At 41.9% G+C, this 14,309-nt stretch overlaps 1 protein-coding gene across 1 annotated transcript in view; it reads left to right on the top strand.

Annotated features, from left to right (window-relative positions):
- Nucleotides 1–14,309, top strand: part of MYO1B (myosin IB) — a 367,758-nt gene that overhangs the window by 170,061 nt on the left and 183,388 nt on the right. The window contains 3 exon segments of the mRNA XM_029606086.1: nt 2,261–2,359; nt 3,932–4,035; nt 7,423–7,570. Coding sequence (XP_029461946.1) covers nt 2,261–2,359; nt 3,932–4,035; nt 7,423–7,570 — 351 coding nt within the window.

The raw sequence follows: 14,309 nt of genomic DNA, 5'->3' as shown, positions 1-14,309 counted from the left end.
TAGACAAACTATTTGCGAAAAATTAGTATCTGAAGACAAAGCACATTGGACAGAAAACTATAAACATATCCAACACATTCTACATTTCCCATGTCTCTGTTGCCTACTTGCTGTTCATTTCCAATTGTAACGCACCCTGGGAGTTTACATTTTCCAACAGGTGTTCTCATTTAATCAGGGCTTTGAAGCCTCATGAAGAAGTGGCTGACCTGGACTCTTTATGAATTTACTGGGGGATCGGCAATGGAATCAAATTGTTACCACTCAGCTTCAGGAGCGGCGCTAATGAACAGTGGATTTCTCGGTTCTGCCATTAACCGGTGCATCTTGAGAGCAAGGATTATATTGGTAGCGTGCGCTCATGCATATCTGTAGTAACCTGTGTCTGGTTACTGACACTTTAAAGAGGTGACATGGAGAAAAAGCACTTCTTGTAACACACTAAAATATTAATATGCCTTTCTGTACGCCCTACTTGCTTTCACCCTCCCCGTCAATAGAATTGAACAAATAACAGAAGACAAGCACGGCAGTGCCCTGAAGCATAACAACATGAAAACACATTTCTAGTGGGCCTATGAAATGACTTTTTTTTTTTTTTTTTGTAAAGGAGGAATTGGGTATTAAGACTTTTTATACTGTTCCACTAAATAAACCTAAAAATAAAATTTCAAGCAAGCTGACGCAGTGGTGATTTTCTGCCAGGTCACCGACCTATAACTTTTTGAACTTGCTTCCTTTTCCCATTGGGAAAAAAAAAAGTAGAAGGTGGAGCCCACCGCTGGCACCAACCTGGTACCTTTTTATTTAAAGAAAATGACAATTGCTGTGACAGATGTGTGGGGTTCAGTCTGCTGTCAGTCAGAGCTGCAGACAGGAAAAGGATCCACCAATGCTGCAAGCCCACGGCTGCCTGGGCTCCGCTGTGCCTCTGGCATATGCCAGCTTTGTTTTAAAACTGCATTCTTAAGGTTCATTTTTAAGTCTTCAGATAACAGAATTGTACAAAAGTACTTTGCAAGAAGTGCTAGGAAAACATCTTTGAGAGAATTCAGTTAGTGATTAAAGCAAACAAAACCATTGATTCCTCCTCTGCATTCCCGTCTCGGGTTGATACTTCAGGAGAAGCTGGTGTTTAGAGTTCTTGACAGCTCCCCTTACCTATACCCAACATGATGAATCAAAGTAAATTCACGTGCTGCTATAGTGATCCTCATTAGTGCTCCATGCAGCCATCCAATTGATGCTTATAAAATCTGATCATAATTTGAGTGGCTGAAGTCTGGACTCTGAGAAGGAAATTTTGAAAATAGGATGTGGCCATAATATATCAAATATATTTATTAATATTTAATGCCCAACAAATTGTAAAGTTGAGCAGAAAAACATGGGTATGAAACAATGGAGGTCTAGGAATCAGATTTCTGGGGATCAATGCGCTCGAGGGTTCTTTTCTAAGTATGTAGTGTCAGGGGGAGAGGGTGCTTTAAAGTCCTACTGATGAAAGAGAGAGTGATCTCATTCTAGTTTGCAAAAGCAGTCCACACATAGATCCAAGAAGGTTTGTAAGGTTTCCAGATTCAAGTAGAGGCTCACAAAGGTCAAACAAAATCACAGTCTACCCAAAAGCAATAGGCAGGAAATGTTCAGTACAATTCAGCCACTTCTTACAGACAGCTAAGAAGTGGAACAGTTCCCCATACCTCCTCCTCAGCAGATATCAAAGCTGCTCATAGAAACATTCTACATATAAACTTAGGGGGTTATTTTCCAAGTTGTGTTATGGGCTTTTTGTATGCATTAAGGCATTTAATTTAGTAAAGGGGTGGAGAGAGAGAGAAAGAAAAAGAGAGAGAGACTCTAACTATCAAGTCCTTTTAGTAGTTAAGTATTTATATCTCTATATGAGGCCCACCTAGTTACTCGAGATGAGGTTTAGGAATTAGTATAGGGGTTAGGGGCCACTTTGACATTCAGAGTGAGACGTACGAACAGAACAGTGCACTCTTGTGATGATTTGATGTCCTTCGGAGTGAGGAAACTCACCCAAAGATGAGATTTGTACAATGTTCTCTCAACCTAGCTTGATGGACTCTACCTGGATAACATCAAGCTAGGGTGAGAGAACATTGATGAATCTAGCCCTTAGTAAGGGAATCTGGGAACCCTGCATATTGAAAGGAGCAGCAATAGGACCATGAGAAAGGCAGCTTTCTAGTTTGACGATAAAAGATTGTAACTGATATGTTTTTTCTTTTAGATCTGCTGGAGAAATCCCGTGTTGTAAAGCAACCGAGAGGTGAAAGAAACTTTCATATCTTCTATCATTTATTGTCTGGTGCCTCAGAAGACCTGCTCAGTAAGTACAGACACTGCTGGAGCGTTAGTGTTAGAGCTCAGATATGTGCGATCAAGCTCAATTTATAGATGAGAAGGCAGTGGAACTGTGATACGTACATGAAGTTGCTTAATGTGGCAGGCGAGGCGTTGAACTTTGTCTCTCCCAAACACACATGCACTCTCCCCAAAGGCCATGTGCAGAACTCCCTTCTTTCCCTCCTCTGGCCCTCCCACAATGCTGTCACATACTCGCTCCCCTCCCTCACAAGATGATCCCATTACTGTCCTCCAGCCTGCTCTCCGCCCCTTTCCTCCCTTCCCCCTTCTACCTCTGAGGCTTGTGGCCCTGGGCTGATTCTGCCACTGCCTCAGCCTCCTCTTAGCTGCGAGAGCCAAATTATTTTTTTTGCCACCTTCCAGCCTACATGGCCTTTATTTGCACTGCCTTCTGGTCGTATGGTCTGATGCCTCTGCCACCTCCTGCGCCTCTGCCCGCATGGCTACGCCAGCTGAGGCACGCCCCAGAGATTTAAAAAGGAGTCAGAATGTGTTCTGTCACAAAAGTGAGCCCTATATGCTATTAAATATTATAAAACTGATGGATTTCACTGTCACAGATATTGGGCTGATTTGGCAGAGTGCCATTCCACATGAGACATGATATTAAAATTCTTGTATGCATGTTGTAACATATTTGTTACAGTTTTTTTTTAATTGATGATACAGAAGTGTTGCTCTGTTACCCAATTAGAGAAATCAAGTATGAAAGCAGGCAGCTTCAGTTTGAATTCTTTGAAGCTTTTTCAGTCGTTACTTACAGATCACTGCTTGAGCGTTACTCTTGAACTGTCTGCAGTGCTGTGCAAATCCCGTTTTGGGACAGCTTTCTTGCAGTAGTTCATCCTTGCTGGCCGGCCTCCTCTCCTCACACCTGGAGGTGGGTCTGTTTTCCAGACCCGAGCGACATTTCTTGCTGCGTCTGTTTTAATGAAGGTGAATAAAGCTTCGTTGCACTTTTAGTTTTGTTAATTTTTTTTTTTTAAAAGCAAACCCAAGCTTGAAGCCTTGGCTATTGGTGCTACTCTTCACAGGTTTCAAAAGTATGCTGATTCAATCCTTGTTATGTCTGTTACCATGTATCCAGTATAGGTGCACACATTTCTCTGTTTAGAAAGATGCAATTCAGGTTCTTTTCTATACCTTCCCACTGGGGTTTATTTCCGTTTTTTGTTAGATATATGATTTCACTTGAGTGCATAAAATTGCCCACATACAGCTGACCTTTTTTACTCAAAGAAGAAGACTTGATCTTTCTTGATCTATAGATGAGACGTGCTGTATAAGGTGTGTATTATTAGACAGCCATATGAGAACTCTTCTGTTTAGACAAACACTGAGCTACAAATTTCTTTACTTGCTTTGTTATAAGTATCCAGATCTGTGTTGTGCATGGAGCAAAGGCTGATTTTGTCCCCCTTTCTGCATTCCTATTTCTTAATTGTTTCAGAATTTGCTGTGTCTATGGAGTAACCAGCTTACTATATTCTAAATGTCAATGCTGCACTACAATTGCTTTTCATGATTTCTTTAGACAAACTCAAGCTGGATCGAGATTTCAGTAGGTACAACTACCTGAGCCTAGACTCTGCCAAAGTCAATGGAGTGGATGATGCAGCCAACTTCCGAACAGTGAGGGTAAGAAATATACCTTCTGCTTTACATTAGATGCATGAAAATGTGTGAATCTGAAAGCTGAAACACATATTTCTGAAAATTTAATAGAAACGCAGTTGTATAATGAGCTAATAAAAGAAGAGAATTGTAGCAGAATACAAGATGGGAAAAATGTATTTTGTCTCTGTGGTGAAGGGAGACCTCATTCTATAGGAGTTTTTTACGGCTCCTCAGTCACTTCCTGCTCCTTTCAGCTTCCAGCTTAATCTACTTAAGTCCCCAGGTAGTTATGAGCCTTTGTTTTTAACTATCTGGGGACTACAACCCCCCCCCCCCCCTTATTTAACCTCCATCTCCTCTAGCCGAATCATTGCAACTAGAAACCTTGGACAGCAGCCACAGATAGTGGCCCCCTCTGGAACCCAGTACGTGTGCCCCTTGAGTCTGGCCAGTATCACCACTGTGACATGGCTGGGACTTTCCTTCCTCCCCACCCCCCACCCCCCTGAGTAAATATGAATGCCATTTTTGCAGTATCCTTGCTTCAGGAAGCAGAAGCCAGGTTTGGGAATCTTAATGTTTTTTTGTGAACTGCGATCCAATTTTTTTTGTGGTTGTGGTGGTGGATATTAATGCAAAAACCTTGACATTTTATGCCAAAATATAAACATTCACAAATGCTTCATATCAACGTTAGACCTGGGGGAATTCTGCGCTACTGCGGAGAGCAGAATTTGCACAGAATTTCCCCCCTGCGTAGAATTGCCATTTTCTGCACGGAATTGCCAAATTCCGTGCAGAAAATGGCTGAGGAGACCCCGGCATGCCGCGAACAGAGCGCACGAAAATGAAGGCCCTGGCGCACTGTTCGTGTCTAAGATGAAGGCCCCTGTGTGCTGCGGTACGCGCTTCGCTCATGCAGAGGATGAAGGCCCCGGTGCGCCATTCACGCTGAAGATGAAGGCCCCCGTGTGCCGCGAATGGAGTGTGCTCTGCTCGTGGCGAAGATGAAGGTCCCGGTGAGAGTGAATGTGTGTGTGAAAGAGGAGAGGGGAGGGGTGTGAGAGAGAAGAGGGAGAGGAGGGGTGTGAGACAGAGGAGGGGAGTGGTGTGGGGGAGGGGAGGTGTGAGAGAGAGGAGGGGAGTGGTGTGAGAGAGGAGGGGAGTGGTGTGGGGAAGGGGAGGGGGTGTGAGAGAGGAGGGGAGGGGGTATGGGGAGGGGAGGGGGAGGGGCTGTGAGAGAGGAAGAGAGGAGAGGGGAGGGTGTAGGGGAGGGGAGGGTGAGAGAGAGAGAGCAGGGAGGTGAAAGAACCGGGGGGGGGGTGATGCTTGAGCTTAGGTGCCAGAGAGAGGGAGCCTATATGAGGAGATTGTGAAGGAGTGTGCGCATGTGTGAGAGATTGGGAGCTCATGTGTATGAAAAAGGGATCGTGTGTATGTGAGGGTGCTAGCCTGTGTGAATGGGTGTGTGAGAGAAAGGGAGCTTGTGTGGGTGTATGCAAGAGAGAGGGACCCTGTATGAAGGGATGTGTGTGTGAGAAAGGGAGGGACAGAGGGAGCCTGTGTGAGGGGCAGTACTGAGAATGGGGGTCAAACTCTGGGACTGGCAATAGAATGGAAGGGGTTGAGCCTAGGGTGGAGGGGGGAGATACTGGCAGATGGAGGAGTTGGGGTCTGAGAGGGCAAAGTGGCCAGGGGAGTAGGGAGAGTGAGTGGAAGGGACACAGTTACAGTGAATTTCTAGGGAAATTTTGCTCAAAATATTTAAAATTCTGCGTCTCTAAGTAATAACTTTTTTCTGTATTAATTTAAAATGTAATTACTTAAAGACTCACACCAAAAGTGACCAACTTAGAGAGGGAAATAGTAATCTACTATTCACTCATCCACAGACTAACAACCAGACTAGAGACAATATCATAGGTGAATACTCAATGAAAGATTGAATCTGCTGTCTCTCGCCCTTACAGGGCCCCAGGCAGTAATCAGCCTTCAGAGTATCGATGTTTTAATCATTTATTGTCTCTATGTCTCTATTACCAATTTTTTAATAATTTTATTTTATATAATCCTCTTTAAATTCCAAAACCTATTTTTTGATTTTTAATTTATATATAGCATCTACTAACGGGATTCTTACTACCCAACCGGCTTACCAGCTTAATGTTAAACTTTAATGGATAAAATATACTTAGCTTAATGTTAAACTTTAATGGATAAAATGGATAAAATGGATAAAATGGATAAAATATACTTAGCCATATGGCTAAGTATATTTTATCCATTAAAGTTTAACATTAAGCTAAGTATATTTTATCCATTAAAGTTTAACATTAAGCTGGTAAGCCGGTTGGGTAGTAAGAATCCCGTTAGTAGATGCTATATATAAATTAAAAATCAAAAAATAGGTTTTGGAATTTAAAGAGGATTATATAAAATAAAATTATTAAAAAATTGGTAATAGAGACATAGAGACAATAAATGATTAAAACATCGATACTCTGAAGGCTGATTACTGCCTGGGGCCCTGTAAGGGCGAGAGACAGCAGATTAAATCTTTCATTGAGTATTCACCTATGATATTGTCTCTAGTCTGGTTGTTAGTCTGTGGATGAGTGAATAGTAGATTACTATTTCCCTCTCTAAGTTGGTCACTTTTGGTGTGAGTAATTAGTGGAGAGGTGGTTGCTTCTATATGTGTGATTACTTAAAGACCGTCATGTAAATTGTGTTATTTTGACCAATATAAAGTTTGCAGAATTTTAAGTTTTTTGCGCAGAATTCCCCCAGGAGTAAAACTTGAGCAGTGGTGTTGCAGAGTGCTCAGTAAATCTGAAACTGACCTGGAAACAGCCTGATTCTTTCAGACGGAATCAGTCTTTGTATCCAGCTTTAGATTGCGCCATCTCCCCTTTCCCTTATACAGCTGAAGGCTTGTGTAAGTGGAAAACCTTGGGAAACCAAGGGGGCAGCCACCACCCCTTCTAACAGGAATGGTTTGGTATCCAACCAGCAGAGGATAAAATCTGTTTCCAAGAGTGGATTCCAGAGACCCACATTACCCCTCTTCCCAGTTTCCTCTCTGGTGGTTTAACTATGCTTTTGTTGCTTGGGTGAGTTGAATAGTTTAGCTTTGGTCATCGTGCAGGAACATTTTGGTAGTTTGCGTTTTACTGCAGCGTTGTGGTAGTGGGAATTTTGCTGTGAGACATGTCCTTTTAAAACAGTGGAATCTACAGGAAAGGTGTGTAATATCCAGCACTGCAGCTGAGTAATGAAAGTTTCAGCATTTAATGCTCTGCAGTCATTCGCACTGGGACGGTTGTGCCTCAAAACCATAATCCAATAGGATCTACATTTTTAATTCTATATTTAAAATTTGTCGTTTCATCCTCCTCCCCTTTTCAGAACGCTATGCAGATTGTAGGTTTTATGGATCATGAAGCACAGTCCGTCTTGGAAGTAGTAGCAGCCGTGCTGAAGTTGGGAAATATCGAATTCAAACCTGAATCTCGAGTGAATGGCTTAGATGAAAGCAAAATCAAAGACAAAAATGGTAAGAAGGCTGGCAGAAAGCCAATGTTAATGTAACTTCTTAGACTGGTGATGTGCTTCTAAAATGGAACGTGAGCATATGAGTTATCTTGACATCAGCTCTAATTTGGAGTGGTTGGCTTATGTGCCTTAAGTTTGGGGTATTTAATCTGTAACGTAGCCTCTCTTTGCAACAAAGGTGGAAGCTTGTTGAAATGTGTTGGGATGACTTGAATGGCGTCCAACTCTAAGTCGTATCTGATATTTAGCCCCATGGTTTGGATATATCTTGTTAACAAACCAGTGAGGCTTTTGGTTTTGTTTTGACAGTTTAAACCCTGATGTGGTAAAGATGCCTGCAGTTGTCATTGTTGAGAATTGTGTTGAAATGCTCCCTGTAGCTTTAAATCTTAGAAGTTGTTTTGCTCCCATTTTGTGTCTGTTGAAGAAATGATAAATGTGGTGCCTATTTCTTAAACAAAAAACCAAAACACCAAAGACTTTAACATTGAAGAATCTTAACAGTGTGGGTATAAACAATTGATGCTCCTGTTAAATAAAGGAATCTGACACTTCAGGCTCTATAGACAAAGTGTTGCAGCTACGTAAGACTGCCACCTCTGTGTATGACACTGTTGCTAACTTCCATGGAAAAATATGCTGTTAACCTGTGTTTTTCAATGATTATTCAGTATATTTCTATACACCCCGTTACTCTTTAAAAAAAAAAATCCTTGCTATCTGTTTTGTTGTCTGATAAGCAGAGAAACTGACAGCAGATGAAGACCGCAAGGCCCACCTAGTCTGCCCATTCTTGATGGAATAGCTCCTAATCTGAGGCTTTTGTCACCTAGCTAAGGATCATCTGTGCTTATCCCATGCTTTCTTGAATTATATTACTGTTCTGGCCTCTATATATCTATCACCCTTTCTGGGAAGAAGTATTACTTTATTTATTTCTGAACTTTTTATACTGCACATATAGAAAAAACAGTTCAGAGTGGTTTACAACATAATAAATACAATAAAAATCTAAACAATCTAAAATCACATAGTACAGTCCCAAAGGACATAAAGAATTAAACAGAGCAAACAGATATATTAAGGAACTACAATCTTGGAAACTGCCATGCCTTAACTTTTTTTTCTAAATGACAGATAATGATTCTTCAACTTAATATCCAATGGTGCTGAGTTCCAGAGCCATAGCGTGCCTATAGTCAATATGGCCACGGCCATAGGCGCCATAACCAAAAGGTGCCAAGGAGAGCTGTGCGGCTGGAGGGTCCTCAGCAGAAGAAAAAGCAGCGCGGCCCCATCAAAATCGACAGTGTGGTCTGTGTGGCCTTAGTAAGCGGAAAAACAGTGCGGCCTTGCTGGCAACGCCGCTTTTTCACTTACTAAGGCGGTGCTTACAACACTCGATTTCGGCAGGGGCCGTGCTGCTTCGGAGAAGGAAGAGTGCGCCCTGCCGGAAGTAGTCCAATGCCCTATGGCTGGAAGTTGGGCTGAAGAAGGAGACTGCTGCTGCTGCCTGCTAAGTTAAGGGAAGTGAGTGAGAGAGAGAGCATGTGAGTTTGATGTGGAAAAGTGAGAGAGAGCATGTGTGTATGTATATAGGGGAGTGAGAGAAAGCATGTGTATGTATGAGAGGGAGCATATGTGTGAACAACTACCCCAATTACTATCTGCCTGCTAATCTATGACAATTTCAGGGCATCTGGAAAGCAAAAGTTCCAAGGTATGGATAATGAGGAATTTCTTAAATCCTTATTTTAATTGTTGGGTGTTATTTGATGTGTCTGTTTTGAAATATTTTATTGTTGTTTGGAAGGTTTTTATATGAGTTTTTAATTATTGAATATTATTCTATTCATTGTTTTAAATTCTTTTTATTGGTATGCTTTTACTAATTTTGTTTTATGAGGAATGGTAATGCTTCTGTTTTTGCATTGTTGCAGTGCATACAGAATATGGCTTGTGGTTTCCAGTTCAGTTTTTGTCTGTGCATTTCTGTTTATACTGGTTGGACTCTTTATTCTGTATTTGAGGGTCTTTCTGAGTTTTGCATGTGTACTGAAGTGAGTTATTCTGCTAGTGTGTAATTTCTATGTTGGGATCTATAGCAGCTTGGATTGTTCTATTTTCCTAATAGGGGTTTATTACTATTTTAGGCCTGGTATAATATTTATAGTACTAACTTTCATAGGTAGGGTTGTTGCTGTTTGAGTGGCTGTCTGGAGTCATGCCCATGCCCAATATGCATTACAGTAGGCCTAATACCATATAGGTTCCAAGTATCTCTTTGCATTTTTGAAAGGTTTTCTGGTTGGCACCTCGGCTCTGCATGTAAATATACATATTGAAAGTGATATTTTTACCTCAGAAGACTATGCTTTAAATGTCCCTTTTCATGTAAAATCTGTTTTTATAAATGAATAATTTTTAATTGTCTCTGAGGAGGGTGTGATGGGGGTGGGGGGGGGGGGGGGTGCAAGGCTATAAAGTTTTTCTAGGGCGCCTAATACCCTTGCACTGGCCATGAGCATTGCTGTACAAACATTGAACAGAGTCTCCCAACTCGTGATATCATGTGTTGTGTAATGGGTGAGGGTGCAGTTTTTCGCTTGGCCATAGGCGCCAAATTGCCTGGCTATGGCTCTGTTGAATTCCAAAGCTCAGGTCCACACACTGAAAACATCCTGTTTCCAAACTTCAACTTTTTGATCTCCTTGACCCCAGGCACTACCAACAGAGGGCCATTTGCCGATCATAAATTACCACTTGGAGCATACCTCCGCACTTGCCTGCATAAATAACTAGCTCCCTCATCCTGAGTCACCTTAAACATCTGGCCATGATCTTAAATTTTACCCTTTCCCCTAATGAGGTCTAGCACTGAGTCGTCTTGGGCAACTAGAAACCAACCTAGCTGCCATGTTCTGCATTACCTGGAGCCATTGACTGTTCTTTACTGTCACCCCCATCAAGACCCCATTACAATAATCAAACAACGGCATCACCAATACCTGTATTATTATCCGAAATGCTTGAAAATTTCACCCAGCCCCTAGCTAACTCTGTAGCACTAAAAATCATTCATTGTCTTTCACTCATTTAAAACTAATTGATTTTTTGTCATCCAATGTGTAAGCATTACCTTATATTTTGCCTGAATCATCCTCCTAATGTCTAATCCATGGCCTCTTGTTCTAAAATTTCCTTTCTGCTGGAATATGTTTGTTCTTGTGCAGTTAATGCCTTTGAGGTATCATCATATCCTGTCCCCTTCTTTACTCCCAATCCTCTCTTCTAAGCTGTATTTATTTACATTCTTAAGCCTCATTTTATAGGGCTTCTGGCTCAGACTCTGCATTTTGGACTGCCTGTACTTTATATATCCTTTTGGAGAATTTGTGCAAAAAGAATCAGATTCATAACTGTTAGAACTAAGTGACTTGTATGTCCTTTAACTTGTATATATGTTCTCTGTGCTGTGATTTCTGCTTTCAGTAAGTACAGATTAAGAAGGTAACTGATCTCCTCCTCATGTAGTACATTTCTTGACAGTTTTTAAAGCAGCAGTACTAATTAGAGGGTTCAGCTTACCTATTTTGATTCAACTACTTAATCTCATGGGGCCCAATATTCAAAGCGCGTTCAGCACTATTTAGCCAGATAACTTAGCTGTATAAGACCCTTATATGGCTCAAAGTTACATGCCCAAAAAGTAGGCATGTACTGGGCCAATTTGGGGTAAAGCGAGTTAGCCATATAGCTATATGCAGATTTATCTCATGTATACTCATTGCAGATATCCTGAAAACCCAACTGGCTGTGGGGTCTCCAGGACAGACTTGCGCCCTGCTTTAGACTATGGTGCTCTTGTTGAGGTTCATAATATTGGGAGGGTAGCTATTAGTGGTTCAAATGTTTGAAAGTTCACCCTGTTTGTAATTGCCGGTATAATACATCAAAGAAATAAGGGCTTGCAGCAGCGATGATCTTCTTTAAAGTTGGTTGAGTTGTTGTAGTTTTTGTGAATTGAAATCAAATATGGCAATTCTGGCACCAAATTGGATCATTGATCTGAGTCTGGCTTGTGCTGAAGGCAAAAATCTCATTTTTAAAATTAAAGATTTTGAAAATTTAAAACCTAAGAAAAGGAGACGAGGCTCTTGATTTGGATCAGTTACGGAAAAACTTGTGCTCGTTTGTTTAGAATGATAAAGGGCCAAAAGCAAGACTCGACAAAGCCTAGCTGCGCTTACTGTTGGTACAGCTGCTTTTAAATTATTATTATTATTATTTATTTCTTTTGTATACCGACATTCGATCGAGATATCACATCGGTTTCCAGATAACAGGTTGAATAGAGCCGGAACTGCCCTATTTTTACATTGTAACAAGATAACAGTTGATTAAACAATATAAGGAACATTGTAACATATGGATAAAATTAAAATTAAATTGAGCTGGTGAGAACGGCTATCATCAAGAGGCGCTAGGACTTTCATATGTTAGAAGCTACTGGGGAGGTGGCACGCCACCTGGCATGGGTGGCAGAACGCCTTGCACGCTTGCCTCAGTTAATGGGAAAAAAGATAAGGAGAGACATCCTATAGGCAGCCAAGTTTGTATGGCTGACAGCTGTGAGATCTCCTTAGCAAAAAGGCAATGATAAAAGAAAGGAAAGGATATAGCAAGACATAGAGGCTGGGACAACTGGGCAGATCAAGAGGGCCAAATAGTCTCTATGCCACTATTCAAGTTCAGAAACTGGATTGTTCACTGCCTGGGCAAAAAAAGAGATTTCCTTTTTTAGATTGGGGTGAAACTAGTGGGAGAGGCAGTTGTTCAGATATAGCTGTAATCAGTTAGTGTTGCTGGGTTCAAAAAAGGTTTGGATAAGTTCTTGGAGGAGAAGTCCATTAACGGCTATTAATCAAGTTTACTTAGGGGTAGATTTTAAAAGCCCTGCGCGCATAAATCCTGGGACGCGTGTAAGTCCCGGGGCTTCGTAAAAGGGGCGGGAGGGGGTGTGGCCAGGGGCTTGTCTGGGGTCAGGGGCGGTCTGCGGTGGGTCTGGGGGTGTGGCAATGGTTCAGGGGCGGGCCGGGAGGACGGTCCCGAGTCCCCCGGCACTGCAGCCTGTGCCGGGGGATGCCGAGGTGGCGCGCGCAAGTTACGCCTGCCTCAAGCAAGTGTGAGTTGCACAACAAAGGTAGGGGGGGATTTAGGTAGGGCTGGGGGGTGGGTTAGATAGGGGAAGGGAGGGGAAGGTGGGGGGTTGCGGAAGGAAATTCCCTCCGAGACCACTCCGATTTCGAGTGGCCTCGGAGGGAACGGAGGCAGGCTGCACGGCTCGGCGCGCGCAGGCTGCCGATTTTACGCAGCCTTGTGCGCGCCGACCCCAGATTTTATAAGATATGTGCGGCTAGGCGCATATCTTATAAAATCCGGCGTACTTTTTTAAGATCTACCTCTTAGGGAATATCCACTGCTATTAATTGCATCAGTAGCATGGGATCTTCTTTTTTTTTTTGTAATACAATTTTTATTGAGTGATCCTCAGACACAATTGTTTCATATTGTGGGATCTTCTTAGTGTTTGGGTAATTGCCAGGTTCTTGTGGCCTGGTTTGGCCTCTGTTGGAAACAGGATGCTGGGCTTGATGGACCCTTGGTCTGACCCAGCATGGCAATTTCTTATGTTCTTATGTTCCCTGGATTAGACAGTTCTTGGAGAGATCTGCCATCAGTTTCTTGTCAAAGAGTTTTCACTACCCTACTTCACTTGGTGCATGAATTTGTTTTTATAAAATCATTTAACAAGGGGCTCCCAGAAGCACATCACTGAAATTAACAATAGTCTAATCGCATGCATATGTGTGTGTATATATATAATGTGTATTTGTACATAAAGGGGCGACATTTATTATGTGTTGCACTCCTCCTGCGGCTGGACCACAGGAGGTGCTTACCTTTGCGGCCCAGAGGCCCATCCATCAATGGGCTAAGAGATCCTTCTTCCACTATTAATTCAAACACTTCCACTATGGGAATAAATCAGGCAAGATGTTGGCCTCACTGATTAAAAAACAGGAAGAGCAGAAATTTATAGCTACAGTTAAAGATCACTGTGGTACATTGGTTCAAACAAAAAAGCAAATTCATGAGGTCTTTTTGAAATGTTTTCAAACTTTTAGGTTCATTCATCAAAATTCGTTATGGTGTTAACACATGTGATAATGCATTAATGCCATAACACATGCAATAATAGCACTGTACAAATTTTGGGAGGAGTTTGGATGGGATTTATGAAAATAAGGGGTAATATTGCATGATTTTAAAGCCAGAAATAAATTCAATGTTTTCCTGGTGTTAAGCTGTGCGATATGACTGAAATGGCCATAATGCAATTTACGATAAAGATATTGGGGGGGGGGGGGGGGGGAGGGAGAGAGAGAGAGAGAACACCTCTGGGGAGGCCTTCACAGTATGCATCTATTTATATGCCTATAGGAGGGGAAGCTAATTGCTTGAGGTGAGGTGTTGGTGGTGGTTTAGGGTTTAGGGGCCAATTTTTCATGCAGAGATGTATGAACTGCACAGTATACCTCTGTTAGAATGCCAACTGAAACAATTTATTGGAACATAGTAATAAAACCAGTCCAGACCACTTCTGTTTACCACTCATCTTCTATGTAGACCTCTGCTGATAAATGAGGGAAATAAGTTTCACCTAGTTTCTATTTTAT

The sequence above is a fragment of the Rhinatrema bivittatum genome, chromosome 6 (assembly GCF_901001135.1).
Source record: "Rhinatrema bivittatum chromosome 6, aRhiBiv1.1, whole genome shotgun sequence".
In the NCBI taxonomy this organism is placed as follows: Eukaryota; Metazoa; Chordata; class Amphibia; order Gymnophiona; family Rhinatrematidae; genus Rhinatrema; species Rhinatrema bivittatum.
This window is presented reverse-complemented; position numbering and strand designations above follow the sequence as displayed.